This window comes from Mirounga angustirostris, unplaced genomic scaffold (assembly GCF_029215605.1).
Source record: "Mirounga angustirostris isolate CCGP_5_RB_7025 unplaced genomic scaffold, mMirAng1.0.hap1 SCAF_1, whole genome shotgun sequence".
Taxonomy (NCBI): Eukaryota; Metazoa; Chordata; class Mammalia; order Carnivora; family Phocidae; genus Mirounga; species Mirounga angustirostris.
Window position 1 is genome coordinate 205,331,666 of NW_026991709.1, and position 18,697 is coordinate 205,350,362.

Consider the following 18,697-nt stretch of genomic DNA (forward strand, 5'->3'; position numbering starts at 1 on the left):
AAGCTTCCAAATACATTGTAAGGCCAGGCTTACCCTGATACCAGAACCAGACAAAGACATCACAGAAAAAGAGAACCACAGACCAATATCCTTGATAAAAATAGATACATAAGTTCTCAACAAAATATTAGCAAACCACATATAACAATATAGTAAAAAGAAATCATTCACCATGATCAGATGGGATTTATTTCAGGGATGCAAGGATGTTTCAATATTTGCAAATCAATCAGTGTCATACACCACATCAACAAAATGAAGGCTAAAACTCATGATTATCTCAATAGATGCAGAAAGAGCATTTGGCAAGAATCAACATTCATTCCTGACAAACTCTCTCAACAAAGTAGGGATAGATGGAACATATCTCAACATAATAAAGGTCATATATGAAAAACCCACAGCTAACATCAAACTCAATGGTGAAAAACTGAGAGCTTTTCCTCCAATGTCAGGACCAAGACAAAGATGCCCACTCTCACCACTTTTATTCAACATAGTGCTGGAAATCCTAGCCACAGCAATCAGACAAGAAAAAGGAATATGGGACATCCATATTGGGAAAAAATGTTTAATTGTCACTATTTGGAGATGACATGATTTTATGCATAGAAAATCCTAAAGACTATCAAAATCTACTAGAAGTCATAAACAAATTCAGTAAAGTGCAAGATACAAAATCAATGCCCAGAAATTAGTAACATTTTTATGCCCTAAAAATGAAGTAGGTGAAAGAAAAAAAAAAGTTTTGAATAAAAAAAAAAAAAAACCATTTACAATTGCACCAAAAAGAATAAAATACTTAGGAATAAATTTAACCAAAGAGGTAAAAGACCTGTACTTCAAAAACTCTAAAACAGGGCGCCTGGGTGGCTCAGTCGTTAAGCGTCTGCCTTCGGCTCAGGTCATGATCCCAGGATCCTGGGATCGAGTCCCACATTGGGCTCCCTGCTCTGCGGGAAGCCTGCTTCTCCCTCTCCCACTCCCAGTGCTTGTGTTCCTGCTCTCGCTATGTCTCTCTCTGTCGAATAAATAAATAAAATCTTTAAAACAACAACAACAAAAAAAAAACCCTCTAAAACACTGATGAAAGGAATTGAAGATGATACAAACAGATGGAAAGAAATAACATGCTCATGGATTGGAAGAATTAATATTGTGAAAATGTCAATATTACCCAAAGCAATCTACAGATTTAATGCAATCTCTATCAAAATACCAAGAGTGGTTTTCACAAAACTAGAATATATAATACTAAGATTCATGTGGAACCACAGAAGACCCTGAATAGTCAAGCAATCCTGAGAAAGTAGAACAGAACTGGAGTTATCACAATGCCAGATTTCAAGGTATAGTACAAAGCTGTAGTAATCAAAACAGTATGGTACTGGCACAAAAATAGACACATATGTCAATGGAGCAGACTAGAGACCCCAGAAATAAACCTGTGATTATATGGTCAATTAATCTTGACAAAAGAGGCAATAATACAGGGACAAGACAATCTTCTTAATAAATGTTGCTGGGAAAACTAGACAGCTACATGTAAAAGATTGAAACTGGAACATTCTCTAATTACATACACAAAAATAAACTCAAAATGGATTAAAGACCTAAATGTGAGACCTGAAACCATAAAAATCCTAGAGAGAACACAGGCAGTAATTTCTCTGACATCAGCTGTAGCAACATTTTTCTAGAAAAGTCTCCTAAGCTTAGAGAAACAAAAGCAGAAACAAACTATTGGGACAACATCAAAATTAAAAGCTTTTACATAGTAAAGGAAATAATCAATAACACAAAAGGACAACCTACTGAATGGGAGAAGATATTTGCAAATGATATATCTGATAAGGGGTTAATATCTAAAATACACAGGGAACTCCTACAACTCAACAACAAAAAACCCCACATAATCTAATTAAAAATGAGCAGGGACTCTTGAGTAAATATTTTTTTAATACAGACCTACAGATAGCCAACAGACACATGAAAATGTGCTCAACATCATCAGGGAAATGCAAATGGAAACCACAATTAGATACCACCTCACACCTGTCAGAATGGCTAAAATAAAAAACAGAAGAATCAACAATTGTTGGTGAGGATGTGGAGAAAAAGGAAACCTTACACACTGTTGGAATGAATGCAAACTGGTATAGCCACTGTGGAATCAGTTTGAAGTTTCCTCAAAACTTAAAAATAGAAGCTACCATATGATCCAATAATTCCACTACCATTATCAAAGAAAACAAAAACACTAACTTGACAAAATATATGCACCCCTATGTTTACTTCTTCATTATTTACAATAACTAAGATATGGAAGCAACCTAAGTATCTATCATAGACAAATGGACAAGGAAAATGTGGTACACACTCACACACACACACACACACATGCACGAATATTTCTCAGCCATAAAAAAAAAGATGAGATCCTGCCATTTGAGACAACATTTATGGACCTAGAAGATATTATGCTAAGTGAATTAAATCAGACTGAGTAAGACAATTACCATGCAATTCCACTCATAAGTGGAATCTAAAAAAATGAATGAGCAAAAAGCAGAATCAGACCTATAAATACAGAGAACAAACTGATGATTTCTAGAGAAGAGGAGTGTGGCGGGATGGGCAGAGTGGGTAGAGGGGAGAGGGAAGTACAGGCTTCCTGTTATGGGATGGATAAGTTATGAGAATAAAAGGCACAGTGTAAGGAATACAGTCAATTATATTGTAAGAGTTATGTATCAGGACAGATGGTAGCATAGTGTATAAACTTGTCAAATCACTATGTTGTACACCTAAAATTAATGTAACATTGTGTGTCAACTATACTCGAATAAACAAACAAACAAAAAAAACCCCACAAAAAACACACAAAGTACTCATTCCCATTGGAAAGGAATGCTCTGAGTAGCCTACCTGAGTATATAGCAAGAAATTTGATGTGATGAATTTACCCCAGATGAAAGATGTGATGTGAATGATGTGAATGAATTTAAAGACGTGAATAAACTTACCCCAAATGAAAAACTTGAATAATTGGATTTGGGGAACATGTATAAAGGAAACTCTAGCTCTGTATCCAAAAAATTTACCATCCACCAGATACAATGATACAGGCATTTTCTTCAGAATCTGTCTGAAGTTTTGTTTTTTAAAAATTTTATTATGTTATGTTAGTCACCATACAATACATCATTGGTTTTTGATGTGGTGATCCACGATCCATCGTTTTCGTATAACACCCAGTGCTCCATGCAGTACGTGCCCTCCTTAATACCCATCACCAGGCTAACCAATCCCCCCTCCCTCCTCCCCTTTAAAACCTTGTTTGTTTCTCAGAGTCCATAGTCTCTCATGGTTCATCTCTCCTTCCAATTCCCACCCCCCATTTTTCCCTTCCTTCTCCTAATGTCCTCCATGCTATTCCTTGTGTTCCACAAATAAGTGAAACCATATAATTGACTTTCTCTGCTTGACTTATTTCACTTAGCATAATCTCCTCCAGTCCCATCCATGTTGATGTAAAAGTTGGGTATTCATCCTTTCTGATGGCTGAGTGATATTCCATTGTATATATGGACCACATCTTCTTTATCCATTCATATGTTGAAGGGCATCTCGGCTCTTTCCACAGTTTGGCTATTGCGGACATCGTTGCTATGAACATTGGGGTGCACATGGCCCTTCTTTTCACTACATCTGTGTCTTTGAAGTTTTCAAAATAGAAGTCAGAATGAAGTTCCAGGGAGGATCCTAGTTGGGATGGATGTGGTTAGGTGACATACTATATCTCTGAATCAGACACTGGAGAAGCAGCTCAGAGGCTCACAGCATGATTTTTTTTTTATTATGTTATGTTAATCACCATACATTACATCATTAGTTTTTGATGTAGTGTTCCATGATTCATTGTTTGCATATAACACCCAGTGCTCCATGCAGAACGTGCCCTCTTTAATACCCATCACCAGGCTAACCCATCCCCCTCCTCCCTCCCCTCTAGAACCCTCAGTTTGTTTCTCAAAGTCCATTGTCTCTCATGGTTCATCTCCCCCTCTGATTTCCCCCCCTTTATTCTTCCCCTCCTGCTATCTTCTTCTTCTTCTTTTTTTAAACATATAATGTTGTATTTGTTTCAGAGGTACAGGTCTGTGATTCAACAGTCTTACAGCATGATCTTTTTGATGTGCCTGCATGAGTGGTTATATACATTGGAGAAATGTCCATTCCAGGGGTGATGGACCCATTGGTAGAAAGAGAATATGCACCTGGGGACTGAAGTGGCAGAAAATTTTCCTTTATTTATGGTCCCTTGGCTTTAGGAGAGCTTAATTGCTTAGAGAATTGAGCAACATGAAGTGAATTTATTTAATAAGGAGTTCTGAAGTTCAGTCCCTGAATCCCCCTCTGCAGGGGTCACCTGCTGCTCATCAGCCACAGGCTAAGAGCATTCTCTCCGTGCCTCTCTGAGATGTCCAACCACTCCAAAGAACCAGTGCCTGACCCCCAATTTTTGTCCTTTCTGCATCAATCATTCTTGGAAGGAAGGACCTGTAGAGTCATTGAGTGAGGCATCGGGGGAAGCCAGAGCAGTCCAGTAAGTACTCTGGGAAAATGGTGTGAAGGGAAGGAGAGCTTTTATTAACCATGTCTTCTGGGGAAATAGGTTGATGAGTTAGTGAAATCGGATTGATTCCAACTTTTGTACATTTCATGTCTGAAGAGGATTCTTGCTCCTCATTCCTTCTCAGCTCTTCTTTCTTCTGTTCTCAGAGCATCATTGCAGGGACCCTGTCCTCCTGCAGCAAGAACTGACCCTTCCTCATGTCTGCTCACCTCTTGGGTTCTGCTTTATTCCAATGTTAGCCTTTCCTCTTATTTGTGAAGCACTGCCTGAGGCAGCCCTGCAGAGTGTGAAGAACCTTGACTTGGAGTCATGAAATGTGCAGGATTTGGAATCCTAGTATTAAAAACAAAACATGCCCAAGTATACCATCAACATATTATGTGGTGCTTATTTACTTCTAAATATGCTATTTAAAGAAATTCTACTCAAAAATGAAAGAAAGAAGGCACAATGGCTGGCAGATGTTCCAATGTCAAAGAACAGTGTCACAAAATGAACATGCAAAATAATGTAATCTGGTCATGTAAGCAATGCAAAGCATTGTGAAAGTTATTGATATTTGCTTTGAAAAACTAAATATAGGATTCATGCACAGTGTTCAGAACAATTAAGACCAATGTATGAAAATTATTAACTCCACCTACATGGCATGAAAACACCCTAATTATCAACTTCCCATTTTGGCCTACATATGAAGTAAGGTTGTTTGAGGGAAGGTGTAGAGGAAAATAAAAATTAGGAGATAAAAGATGAAGGATTGAAACCCACAGATGATCTAGACCAGCACTAATTCAGTCATGAATGAGCAGGGGAAACCACTGTGATCTTGTCACAATGTGTATTTGGATTCAGCAAGTCTGAATGTGGCCTGGGACTCTGCATTCAAAGAAGCTCTGGGCGATGTTTTTCCTGCTGGTCCACGGACCACACTCTGAGTAGCTGGGCTATAAAGGAAATGACTGCTCTGGAACTAGGACTACATTTCCAGACGGTAGTGGCAGCCAAGGGAAGGATGGAGGCATTTCAAATTCCCCAACTGAGGCAAAAGCAGGGTAGTACTTTATTAGTCCATTCACTGGAAATTAAAGACAATCACATTTCTGTGCTGTCACTGTGGTGGTCATTGAATGCTGATTTTTTCCTTGTTCCTTCTAGTTATATCACCCATATGGAATCAGGAAATCAAACACATGCTTCGCAATTTCTCCTCTTGGGATTTTCAGCAAAGTCGGAGATTCAGTGCCTGCTCTTTGGGCTGTTCCTGTGCATATACTTGGCCGCATTCACTGGGAACCTGCTCATCATCCTGGCCATCTGCTCAGACTCCCAACTCCACATACCCATGTACTTCTTCCTCTCCAACCTGTCCTTTGCTGACATCTGTTTCACCTCCACCACCGTCCCCAAGATGCTGCTGAACATCCAGACTCAGAGAAAAGTTATCACCTATGCAGGCTGCCTCAGCCAGACATTTTTTTTCTTTGTGTTTGGATGCGTGGACAATTTACTCCTGACCGTGATGGCCTATGACCGCTTTGTGGCCATCTGTCACCCTCTGCACTACTCAGTCATCATGAACCCCCAGTTCTGTGGGATGCTGGCCTTGGGATCCTGGTGCATCAGTGTCATGGGCTCTCTGCTCGAGACCTTGACCCTTTTGAAGCTGTCCTTCTGCACAAACATGGAAATTCCACACTTTTTTTGCCATCTTCCTGAAGTCCTGAAGCTCGCTTGTTCTGACACCTTCATCAATAACTTAGTGGTATATTTTGTGACTATTGTCCTAGGTATTTTTCCTCTCTCTGGGATCCTCTTTTCTTATTCTCAGATTTTCTCCTCCATCCTGAGAATTTCATCAGCCAGGGGCAAGTACAAAGCCTTTTCCACGTGTGGGTCTCACCTCTCGGTGGTCTCCTTGTTCTATGGCACAGGGCTTGGGGTCTACCTCAGTTCTGCAGCAACTTCATCCTCCAGGACGAGTCTGGTGGCCTCGGTGATGTACACCATTGTCACCCCCATGCTGAATCCCTTCATCTACAGCTTGAGGAACAAGGAAGTGAAGGGGGCCCTGAGCAGGCTCCTTGGCAGGGTGGTGACTCTCAGTGTCAGAACCATTATAGGACTCTCTTGAGTAGCTGGGCACACAATATGGAGGCCCAGAGCACCTGGCTTCCTTCACCCAATATTTTTATTTTTTCCCCAGGTGTACATATTTTAAAGCAGTTCTCTCCTTGGGTCTTCCTTGTTTTCTCTGTTTTCCTTCAGGGTATATCTTGGGTTCCCTTTTTCACTTTATAACCAATTGCTTTACTTGGTATGTATACAAGCTGGTATTTTCTCAGTAATTTTCAGTAATGGTTTGGATTTCTTAAAAAAAAAAAAAAACTTAAATCCCACGTATTTAATATCTATCTTCAGAGTGATGGGATGTGTGCCTATTCTGGAAATGTCCCAAAAACTCATTTGCAGAGATGTTTTCTCAGGTCACGTAAATAAAATCAACTCAAAGATTTGACTCCCCCTCCTTTTTATCCTGATCTGATTCACTTTCCTTCCAGTGACATCAGCTTTACTAAATTTCTCTATTCAGGGGCTCCTGGGTGGCTTAGTTGTTAAGCGTCTACCTTTGGCTCAGGTCATGATCCTGGGGTCCTCGCATCGAGCCCCACATCAGGCTCCCTGCTTGGTGGGAAGACTGCTTCTCACTCCCCCTGCTTGGGTTCCCTCTCTTACTGTGTCTCTCCCTGTCAAATAAATCAATAAAATCTTTAAAAAAAATAAATTTCTCTATTCATCCACATTATAGATTCCTTGAATTTCAGAACTGTCTCTTACCTATCTTTGAAATTGCAGTGCCTAGTACAGTTCTCAGGATGGAGTTTATGCTCAGTGAATATTTGTTGAGTGGAAAACAAATGGGTGGGTTGTTAAATACAGTCAGAACCAGAAAATAAAAATGTATTGATTTAATGAAAGCTTTTGAGTAGAAAAGAAATTTGGTGGGTTCTTTTCTTTGTTTTTAGTAGGCTCCATGCCCAGTGCGGATCCCAAGGCGGAGATTGAACTCACAACCCTGAGATCAAGACCTGAGCCGAGATCAAGAGTTGGATGATTAGCCCACTGAGTAACCCAGGCACCACTTCTTATTGATTTTGATTCCACTTTTATAATATAACAGCTTTTTATTTTATAGGATTTGTGTTTTCTCATTCTCCTGTCTTGAAACCAATTTAGGCTTAAGCTAATTTCACAATTTTATAAAATTAGTTTCAGAGGTAGAATTTAATGATTCATCAGTTGCATATAATACCCAGTGCTCATTACATCAAGTGCTTTCCTTAATGCCCATCGCCCAATTATCTCTTCCCCCCACTGACCTCCCCTCCAGCAACCCTCAGTTTGTTTCCTAGAGTTCAGCATCTCTTAGGGGTTGCCTCCCTGTCAATTTTCATCTTTTTTTAAAAAAGATTTTATTTACTTATTTGTCAGAGAGAGAGAGCACATGTAGGTAGAGAGGCAGGCAGAGGGAGAAGAAGAAGCAGGCTCCCCGCTGAGCAGAGGGAATTTTCATCTTATTTTATTTTTCCTTCCCTTCCCCTATGTTCATCTGTTTTGTTTCTTAAATTCCACGTATGAATGAAATCATATGATATTTGTCTTTCTCTGACTGACTTATTTCACTTAAACATACGACACAATATATTTATTCCTACTATTCCCAACCAAACTACATCTGGGGGTAAAGGGTGGGAGTATGTATAACAGGCCACATGCACTCGCAGTCAAGCAGGGAAACATACATAGAATTTGAAAAATGTACACAGTGGTAACCCCTACATCTATATCATTGCAAGAGAAAGTGTCCTTTTTCTGTGGGAATGTTAAAAAATAAACAAACAAACAAACAAAAACAAAGATTCATGAAGGTAATCACTCCTTATAGGCTGAAAGAGGTGATGGGATAGTGAAGATAGACAGGAGGTGAATCAGCCCAAATAGACCAGTGGGTGACTCCTAGCAGAGGGCAGCAGGTGTATGGAGGCTCTGAGCCTTAGGACTGTGGCTTCAGGTGAAGCTACAATGCAAGTTCACTGTGAAATCAATGTGTGTGAGGCTGCGGGAGTGAGAAGCTGGTGGGTCGATTAGGGGAGGCAAGCCAAGGGTTGGAAGCTATGGAATTTGGGGTTCAGCCTCCAGCAGGGAGTCACCAGGAAGGGGTTATGTTGGGGAATTGGACAGTATATTAAATGCAATAAAGATCTCTCTAGGTAAATGTGAATATTGGCTAGAGGGTGCCAGCCTTTGGTAGGTGTAGAGATGACAAGGGATTGAAAGAAGGCTGTGGAACTGGGGACCCAGAGGTGGCGAAGTGTTGAGGACATTGGAGAGAAGAAAAAACTCAGCCAAATCTCATCACCAGTGATAAGCACTCATTATCAAGAGGAAGAAACTATGCTAAGGTCATTCCGTATATTCACTAAATCTGTCAACCACGTTAGGAGGATTGACCGTTCTAGCCCTACTATTTGAGAGAATATACTAACATTTAGAATAGTTTGGTTGGCTCTCCAAGTACAAATAGCAAACATGCTTAGGTCCAAAATTGAAAACATGACTTCCTTATTATAAAAGTTTTGCATTTTATATCATTTAGAAAAGTTCTTTTAGCAAATAATCTTAAAATCCTCCACTTTTGTCAAACTGTGTGTTATTTCCTTTTGTGAATTGTGGGTGTCTTCCTTTTGCTTGTTATTCTGGTGGGATGTTCAATCAGTCAGATGTCTTGATAATGTACTGTTTCTTTTGGACAAATTGCTCTTTGCTGCTTTATTGTTCTGGGCATCAGGGTGTTGTAACTGGGGTTGGAGTGTTGCCAGAACCAAGGACGTTTGCTCCTCCTCACCATTTCTAGGGGCCACCTGAGCTTATTAGATCTTTCTCCCCACTTTTCTTCCACAAAGATTTTCGAACTGATTTTTTGTTTCTTTAAAAACAGGATACAAAATGATAGTATTAAAACGGAGGCCCATGATTACATGCTCATAGGAGACTTAACTCCTAGAATTTGGATGCAATTTTACATTTTTAGGGGAGAAAATATGATGTCGACAGCTTGCCTTGTATCACTGTTTGGGTAATTATTTTGTTTGACTGTAAGAATAGCTTGGTACTGGTTTTTAAAACAGTAAATGAACAAGTGAAAAGCAGAATGATGAAGGGGAGTGGGAGATAGAGGCTTCCAGTTAAGGAATGAATGAGTCACAGGAATAAAAGGCACAGCCTTGGGAATACAGTCAATGGTATCATCATAGCATGTGTGGTGACAGATGGCAGCTCAACACATTGTGAGAATGGCATAATGTTTAAACTTGTTGAATCACTGTGTTGTACACTCAAAAGTAATGTAACATTGTGTGTTAATCACACTCAAATTTTAAAAAATTATTTAAAAAAATCTTTTCTCAGAGTCTTTTTATTTACTTATTTATTTAAATTCAATTAATTAACATATAATGTATTATTGGTTTCAGAGGTAGAGGTCAGTGATTCATCAGTCTTATTTAATCCCCAGTGCTCATTATAGCACATACACTCCCCAATGTCCATCACCTGGTTACCCCATCCCCCCACCTCCTTTCCCTCCAGCAACCCTTAGTTTGTTTCCTATGATTAAGAGTCTCTTATGATTTGTCTCCCTCTCTGGTTTCGTCTTGTTTTATGTTTTCCTCTCTTCCCCTGTTTTCCTCTGTTTTGTTTCTTAAATTCCATGTATCCATGAGATCATATGATAATTGTCTTTCTCTGATTGACTTATTTCACTTAGCATAATACCACCTAGTTCCATCCACGTCATTGCAAATGGCAAGATTTCATTTTTTGATGGCTGAGTAGTATTCCAGTGTGTGTGTGTGTGTGTGTGTGTGTAATACTATATCTCACATATTCTTTATTCATTCATCTATCGATGGACATCTAGGCTCTCCACATAGTTTGATTATTGTGGGCAATGCTGCTATAAACATTGCGACGCATGTGCCCCTTTGAATGACTACATTTGTATCTTTGGGGTATATACCCAGTAGTGGGTATATAGGGTAGCTCTATTTTCAATTTTTCGAGGAACCTCTGTATTATTTTCCTGAGTGGCTGCACCAGCTTGCATTCTCACCAACAGTCTAAAAGGGTTCCCTGTTCTCCACATTCTTGCCAACATCTGTTGTTTCCTGACTTGTTAATTTTAGCCATTGTGACCCATGTGAGGTGGTATCTCATTGTGGTTTTGATTTGGGTTTCCCTGATGCCCAGTGATGTGAAGCATTTTTTCATGTGTCTGTTGGCCACTTTTATGTCTTCTTTGGAGAAGTCCCCATCCCTATCCCTCTGCTCCCCCTTGCTCTCTCTCTCTCAAAAAAATAAACAAATCTTTCAAAATAAATGACTATAATGAAGATCCTGTTCAGGTACTGAGTAGAGTTTAGAATGACATGCATTTTTGTGGAGAAAAAATGTTGACCCAGAATCGTGTATCTAGGCAGGAGGAATTCATGCTCTCTGTTTCTTGCAGAGTCATCTTGATTTTGGCCCCGTGAGACTTATTTTTGGTTTTGACTTCCAGGACTGCAAGAGCATAAATTTGTTTGTTTCTTTTTTTCTTTCTTTTCTTTTTTTAAAGATTTTATGATTTTATTTATTAATTTGAGAGAGAGAGAATGAGAGACAGAGAGCATGAGAGGGAGGAGGGTCAGAGGGAGAAGCAGACTCCCTGCCGAGCAGGGAGCCCAATGCGGGACTCGATCCCGGGACTCCAGGATCATGACCTGAGCTGAAGGCAGTCACTTAACCAACTGAGCCACCCAGGCGCCCCTCTTTTCTTAAAGATTTTATTTATTTCTTTGACAGAGAGAGGAAACACAAGCAGGGTGAGTGGGAGAGGGAGAAGCAGGCTTCCTGCTGAACAGGGAGCCCAATGCAGGGCTCAATCCCAGGACCCTGGGATCATGACCTGAGCCAAAGGCAGACGCTTAATGACTGAGCCACCCAGGTGCTCCTAAATTTGTTTCTTTTAAACCCTCAGTGTGGTAATTGGTAATAGCACTAATAGGAAACTAGGCAATGACATTTTTCCCATAAAATTTTATTTGAAGAAAATGAATTTAAATCCCTCAATTCATTTACTTACCTTCCTTGGGTAAGGGCATTTTTTTAACTTTTTTTTTTATTCTTATGTTAATCCCCTACATTACATCATTAGTTTTAGATGTACTGTTCCATGATTCGTTGTTTGTACATAACACCCAGTGCTCCATGCAGAATGTGCCCTCTTCAATACCCACCACCAGGCTAACACATCCTCCCACCCCCCTCCCCTCTAGAACCCTCAGTTTGTTTTTTAGAGTCCATCGTCTCTCATGGTTCATCTACCACTCCGATTTCCCCCCTTCATTCTTCCCCTCCTGCTACCTTCTTCTTCTTCTTTTTTTTTTTCTTAACATAGATTGCATTATTTGTTTCAGAGGTACAGATCTGAGATTCAACAGTCTTGCACAATTCACAGCGCTTACCAGAGCACATACCCTCCCCAGCGTCTATCACCCAGTCACCCCATCCCTCCCACCCCACCCCCCACTCCAACAACACTCAGTTTGTTTCCTGAGATTAAGAATTCCTCATATCAGTGAGATCATATGATACATGTCTTTCTCTGTTTGACTTATTTCGCTCAACATAATACCCTCCAGTTCCATCCACATCGATGCAAATGGCAAGATCTCATTCCTTTTGATGGCTGCATAATATTCCATTGTATATATATATACCACCTCTTCTTTATCCATTCATCTGTCGATGGACATCTTGGCTCTTTCCACAGTGGCTATTGTGGACATTGCTGCTATAAACATCGGGGTGAACATACCCTTTCGGATCCCTACTTTTGTATCTTTGGGGTAAACACTCAGTAGTGCAATTGCTGGATCATATGGTAGCTCTATTTTCAACTGTTTGAGGAACCTCCATATGGTTTTCCAGAGTGGCTGCACCAGCTTGCATTCCCACCAACAGTGTAGGAGGGTTCCCCTTTCTCCGCATCCCCGCCAACATCTGTCATTTCCTGACTTGTTAATTTTAGCCATTCTGACTGGTGTGAGGTGGTATCTCATTGAGGTTTTGATTTGGATTTCCCTGATGCTGAGCGATATTGAGCACTTTTTCATGTGTCTGTTGGCCATTTGGATGTCTTCTTTGGAAAAATGTCTGTTCATGTCTTCTGCCCATTTCTTGATTGGATTCTTTGTTCTTTGGGTGTTGAGTTTGATGAATTCTTTATAGATTTTGGATACTAGCCCTTTATCTGATATGTCATTTGCAAATATCTTCTCCCATTCTGTCGGTTGTCTTTTGGTTTTGTTGACTGTTTCCTTTGCTTTGCAAAAGCTTTTTATCTTGATGAAGTCCCAATAGTTCATTTTTGCTCTTGCTTCCCTTGCCTTTGGCGATGTTTCTAGGAAGAAGTTGCTGCGGCTGAGGTCGAAGAGGTTGCTGCCTGTGTTCTCCTTTAGGATTTTGATGGACTCCTGTCTCACATTGAGGTCCTTCAACCATTTGGAGTCTATTTTTGTGTGTGGTGTAAGGAAATGGTCCAGTTTCATTCTTCTGCATGTGGCTGTCCAATTTTCCCAACACCATTTGTTGAAGAGACTGTCTTTTTTCCATTGGACATTCTTTCCTACTTTGTCAAAAATGAGTTGACCATAGAGTTGAGGGTCCATTTCTGGGCTCTCTATTCTGTTCCATTGATCTATGTATCTGTTTTGGTGCCAGTACCATGCTGTCTTGATGATGACAGCTTTGTAATTGAGCTGGAAGTCCGGAATTGTGATGCCGCCAGCTTAGCTTTTCTTTTTCAACATTCCTCTTGCTATGGAGGGTCTTTTCTGGTTCCATACAAATTTTAGGATTAGTTGTTCCATTTCTTTGAAAAAAGTGGATGGTATTTTGATGGGGATTGCACTGAATGTGTAGATTGTTCTAAGTAGCATTGACATCTTCACAATATTTGTTCTTCCAATCCATGAGCATGGAACGTTTTTCCATTTCTTTGTGTCTTCCTCAATTTCTTTCATGAGTATTTTATAGTTTTCTGAGTACAGATCCTTTGTCTCTTTGGTTAGATTTATTCCTAGGTATCTTATGGTTTTGGGTGCAATTGTAAATGGGATCGACTCCTTAATTTCTCTTTCTTCTGTCTTGTTGTTGGTGTATAGGAATGCCACTGATTTCTGTGCATTGATTTTATATCCTGCCACTTTACTGAATTCCTGTATGAGTTCTAGCAGTTTTGGGGTGGAGTCTTTTGGGTTTTCCACATAAAGTATCATATCATCTGCAAAGAGTGAGACTTTGACTTCTTCTTTAGGGCATTTTTTTTGTTGTTGAAATGCTACCTCAAGTAGAAGAAAAATCTAAAGTCATTTTAGAGATATTCAGCCCTATGGCTAGTACAGAGGAGTTCTCCTTGCATAAATGTCAATATGGTTTTGTCTTTGAGCCCTCTGGCATTAAGATAGGAGATGTAATGCATTCTGAAAATTAAGGCCACCTGTTCTACTCTAAATTTTTTGTCTTAATTTCAACATTACTAGTTATTTTATGTGAACACAAACATTTATTCTTTTCATTTCTTTACCCTCCAAGTTTCTCTCAAGCTTTTTTTCAACACAATAGATGAGTTATAATGAGTTATAATGAGGGTTATGAGCTTTATACGTGTAATCCATGCATGTGAGTGTGTTTTCTTGAAATAAAATGCACATGAATATACATACATTTACATACACCAACCCTTGGTGTTGAACATTCTTTGTACTGCAAAGTATTTGCACACATTCCATCTCTCCTCACAACATCCTTTCAAGTTTGTTCATGATTCCACATTGCCTTCGGAAGAAAATGAAGGCTGGAGAGGTTATATCCTAACAATTGTATAACAAAGCAGTTAGAATTCATTGTGCACCTTCTTGAGTTCTATGGAAATGGAATCATTCAGTATGTACCCATGAGTTGTCAACACCTGAATAAGGACTCATTTGGAGTCCTGCAGGGTACAGAACAACTCCCTAACCTGCAACCTCTTTGATAACAAATACATTGTAGTAAGCCATTTAGTTTTAGGAGGCTTTCTATGCAGCAACAGCTAACTGATATAATAAATCAGAAAGACCTGAGGGCATTTATAATTATCTGGTCCTTTTTATTCTAGGCATTTATTCTGATAATTGAAGGTAGCATTCATGATTACTGTGTTCTTCAAGTTTATTTCACACAACTGTATTAAAAATGAGTCCACTGAAGCCCCTTTGGGGTAATATGGAAGGGTGGGAAGGACATGCATGTGTGCATAAAACTTGTGATTCTGAGTCACATATTGGAAAGGAATCCAAGCTTGCTGGTGAGTCATCCTGTGATTATGAGGATGATATATAATGGATGATAATGATATTGTTCATTTGCTACACCTTTAGAGATTAGGGCAAAATTTCAAATAGTGGGGGATATTTTGTTTAGAGAAATGGAAGGAATCATATTTGTATGTAGCACTGGAAATGTTCACCCAGAAACCAGAACATAATTTAATAAAACCCTAAACAAATAAGTGAAACCATATGACAACTGACTTTCTCTGCTTGACTTATTTCACTTAGCATAATCTCCTCCAGTCCCATCCATGTTGATGTAAAAGTTGGGTATTCATCATTTCTGACGGCTGAGGAAGGGAAAAATGAAGGGGGGGAAATCAGAGGGGGAGACGAACCATGAGAGACTATGGACTCTGAGAAACAAACTGAGGGTCTTAGAGGGGAGGGGGATGGGGGGATGGGTTAGCCCTGTGATGGGTATTAAGGAGGACAAGTATTGCATGGAGCACTGGGTGTTATATGCAAACAATGAATCATGGAACACTACATCAAAAACTAATGATGTACTGTATGGGGACTAACATAACATAATAAAATAAAATTAAATTAAAAAAAGAAAGTATCCCCCCAAAATAAAAAATAAAACCCTAAACATGCCACCAGGTTCATATTAATAAATACACCTTACAGAAGGACCTTGATATTCCATAATTCAATAGGTAGAGGAAGTGCCTGAGAAAGAAATATTTTGCATAGCAATAAATGTATGATTTAATATTTTGCTTCATCATCCTTAAAGCAAGTTTGACTCTAAAGCCATATTATGTTAATGTAGTTTTTCCACATTTGTCTTTCTGAGTAGATTCCACTTGGAGATATGTATTTTATTATCATTTTTTTGCCGGTCACTATGGGAGGTGGTGGACACAAGCTGTGTAACAGGATCCTAATATGTAGAAAAATCCCCATGATCAGCTATAACCACTGGTACGTCAAAGTCTGCATTCTCAGGAAGAGCAGTTAAGGTAGCGATATGCAAAGGAATGATGTTCACAAAAGTGAAACATAGTGGTCTCATATTTTTCTCTTTTATAAACTTATAAATAACTATGGTTGTCAAGATAGATTTTCCATAGGAGTAGTACTCAGTCAAACAAAATAAAAATACTCACTAAGATATATTTCATTTGAGAAGAAATTATTCTTAACAGATCCATGTAGTTCTTTGAAGTAGTCGAGAATTTCCAAATAGTTTACATCCAAGGTTAGGAATAACATTGAGAGAGTACACAAACGACTAACAGAAAATCTCTTGGGTGTCAGAGATATCACAAAGCTTAATAAAGTGAATTACATACATTATACAGAGAGGTCAAAACCAAAAAGATAGAAATTCTAGAAAATAAATTAGGAAAACAAGTTCTACTTCCATGATCTGCATAAATAAATCACAACTTTTGTCTAAGGCCTCAGGCCCTGCCAATACGGGCACCTCTTCAGCCCAGGACAGTTGACCCTTTTAGAGCTGTCATCCCAGAGAATCTCATCAGAACCTTCTTTATGTCTTTATTTCTCAGGCTGTAGATGAAGGGGTTCAGCATGGGTGTGACCACTGTGTACATCACAGAGGCTACTGCACTTGAGTGGGAGCTCTGGGTAGCAGCAGAGCTAAGGTACACTCCTAGGCCCGTACAATAAAATAAGGAGACAACTGAGAAGTGAGATGCACAGGTGGAAAATGCTTTATACTTGCCCTGAGCTGATGAGATCCCAAGTATGGAAGAAACTATCTTAGAATAAGAGTAAAGGACCCCAACCAGGGGAGCACCCCCCAGCAGCACAACTGCAAAATACACCACTATGTTATTAAGAAAGGTGTCAGAGCAGGCAAGTTGGATCATTTGATTGAGTTCACAGAAGAAGTGGGGAATTTCCACCTTTCTACAGAAGGATACTTGCAAGACCATTAAGCTTTCTAACAAGGAATGCAGGATGCTTATGATCCAGGACACCAGAACCAACAGTCCACAGAGCCTGGGTTTCATGAGGACCATGTAGTGCAGGGGGTGACAGATGGCCACAAAGCGGTCATAAGCCATCACAGTCAGGAGAAAGATGTCTAATCCTGTAAACAGTATGAAAAAATACATTTGCACAATGCAGCCTAAGTAAGTTATGACTTTCCTCTGAGTCTGGATGTTCCACAGCATCTTGGGGATGGTGGTGGAGGTGAAACAGATGTCTACAAAGGACAGATTGGCAAGGAAGAAGTACATGGGGGTGTGGAGGTGAGAGTCAGAGCTGACAGCTAGGATGATGAGCATGTTTCCAAACACGGTGATCAGGTACATGGAGAGGAAAAGCCCAAATATGAGGGGCTGCAGTTCTGGATCCTCTGAAAATCCCAGAAGAAGAAACTCTGAAATTCCTGTATCATTTCCTGGTTCCATGTGGTGGAGGTGACTATCAGTACAGGGAAACTAACATGAATAATTTTAACACAAATGGACATTTCTCATAATGTTCAAATGATAAAATTTATATTTGTCCAGTCAAGTTACTAATATCAATATTTTGTGAATGGATCTGGGCCCCTTTACAGGATCCCTATTTCCTCTCTTATTAGGAATTTTCAGCACAACGTCAGATGTTCCCCAAAAGGTCAGTTATTGTACAGTTTGAATAAGAAAGTATTTAATGTGCTTTAGGGATATATAGAGTGTCAACCATGTTTCAGAAATTTCTACTCATAAAGTAGAGGGTGCTGAAAAGCAATAGTCCCTACAATTCAATGATGATGGTAGGATGGAAGCATATACAAAGATTAAATAATCATGAGATGGGGACAGATGCTATGAAAAAACAGAAGCTGTTTAAGGGAGAGAGTGAATGGGGTGTTATGTTGGGTGTCCAGTCAAGATTGGCTAAGAAGGTGACTTTTGAACAGAGACCTCATGGAAGAGAGGGTGGATGGTGGGAGGTCTTCCTGGCAGATGGAACAGCCAGTGCAAAGGCTCTGAGGAAGTGCTTCTGTCAGAAAATCAAGGGTCAGAAGAGAGCCAGTGTGTTGAGGGGAATGGACAATGTTGAGGGAGTGATGAGAGGAGTTGGCAGTGAATTTCATAGAACTATGTGACCTCATAGCTGCTTCAAATTCAAGGCACAGGGAGTTCCTTGTCCACACTATGTACCTCTTGCACTTTATGATCTGGTTGCAATACGGTCCGGTCCATTGAACATCCCTCCTCAGTATCATCTGTTGATTAAGTTTGGGCTGTGTATTATAAGAGTCACCTTGTAATGGAAAAGCCCACGTATCCTGGCTCTCAGGACTGCTCTCACTCATCAAGGTGCCCACACGCACGTGCACACACACCCACACCCACACACACAGTGTAACATACACAGAACACAGCACACCATGTCCTCCTGGTGTGTGTTACTCTATGTCCTTCTCACCCTACCCCCCCGCTTTCCCTAACACACTGTTTATGATATGAATGCATACACATCATATTACCCTTCCCATAAGGAATGTAGAAATAGTATCCAGAAATTCCTATTCATAGCTTTCTGGGGACAAATCATCTTGGGGTTCCATTTTGGAATGGCCACTTTTGACCTGTGTGTAAAGAAACATAAA

At 39.8% G+C, this 18,697-nt stretch overlaps 2 protein-coding genes across 2 annotated transcripts; one reads left to right on the forward strand and one right to left on the reverse strand.

The window, feature by feature from the left end:
* The first annotated feature begins 5,807 nt into the window (after window positions 1-5,807).
* LOC123834008 (olfactory receptor 7C1-like) lies at window positions 5,808-6,770 on the forward strand. The gene has a single exon (XM_045862857.1). It carries the CDS (start codon window positions 5,808-5,810, stop codon window positions 6,768-6,770), a length of 963 nt encoding a protein of 320 aa, XP_045718813.1.
* A 9,780-nt stretch (window positions 6,771-16,550) lies between these two features.
* Window positions 16,551-17,504, reverse strand: LOC123842137 (olfactory receptor-like protein OLF4). Its single transcript, XM_045871545.1, has one exon. The coding sequence runs from the start codon at window positions 17,502-17,504 to the stop codon at window positions 16,551-16,553; it is 954 nt and encodes a 317-aa protein (XP_045727501.1).
* Window positions 17,505-18,697: the final 1,193 nt, after the last annotated feature.

Excerpts from the sequence above, each read along its gene's own strand:
- LOC123834008 (XM_045862857.1), top strand. The coding sequence starts at position 5,808 with ATGGAATCAGGAAATCAAACACATGCTTCGCAATTTCTCCTCTTGGGA.
- LOC123842137 (XM_045871545.1), bottom strand. The coding sequence starts at position 17,504 with ATGGAACCAGGAAATGATACAGGAATTTCAGAGTTTCTTCTTCTGGGA.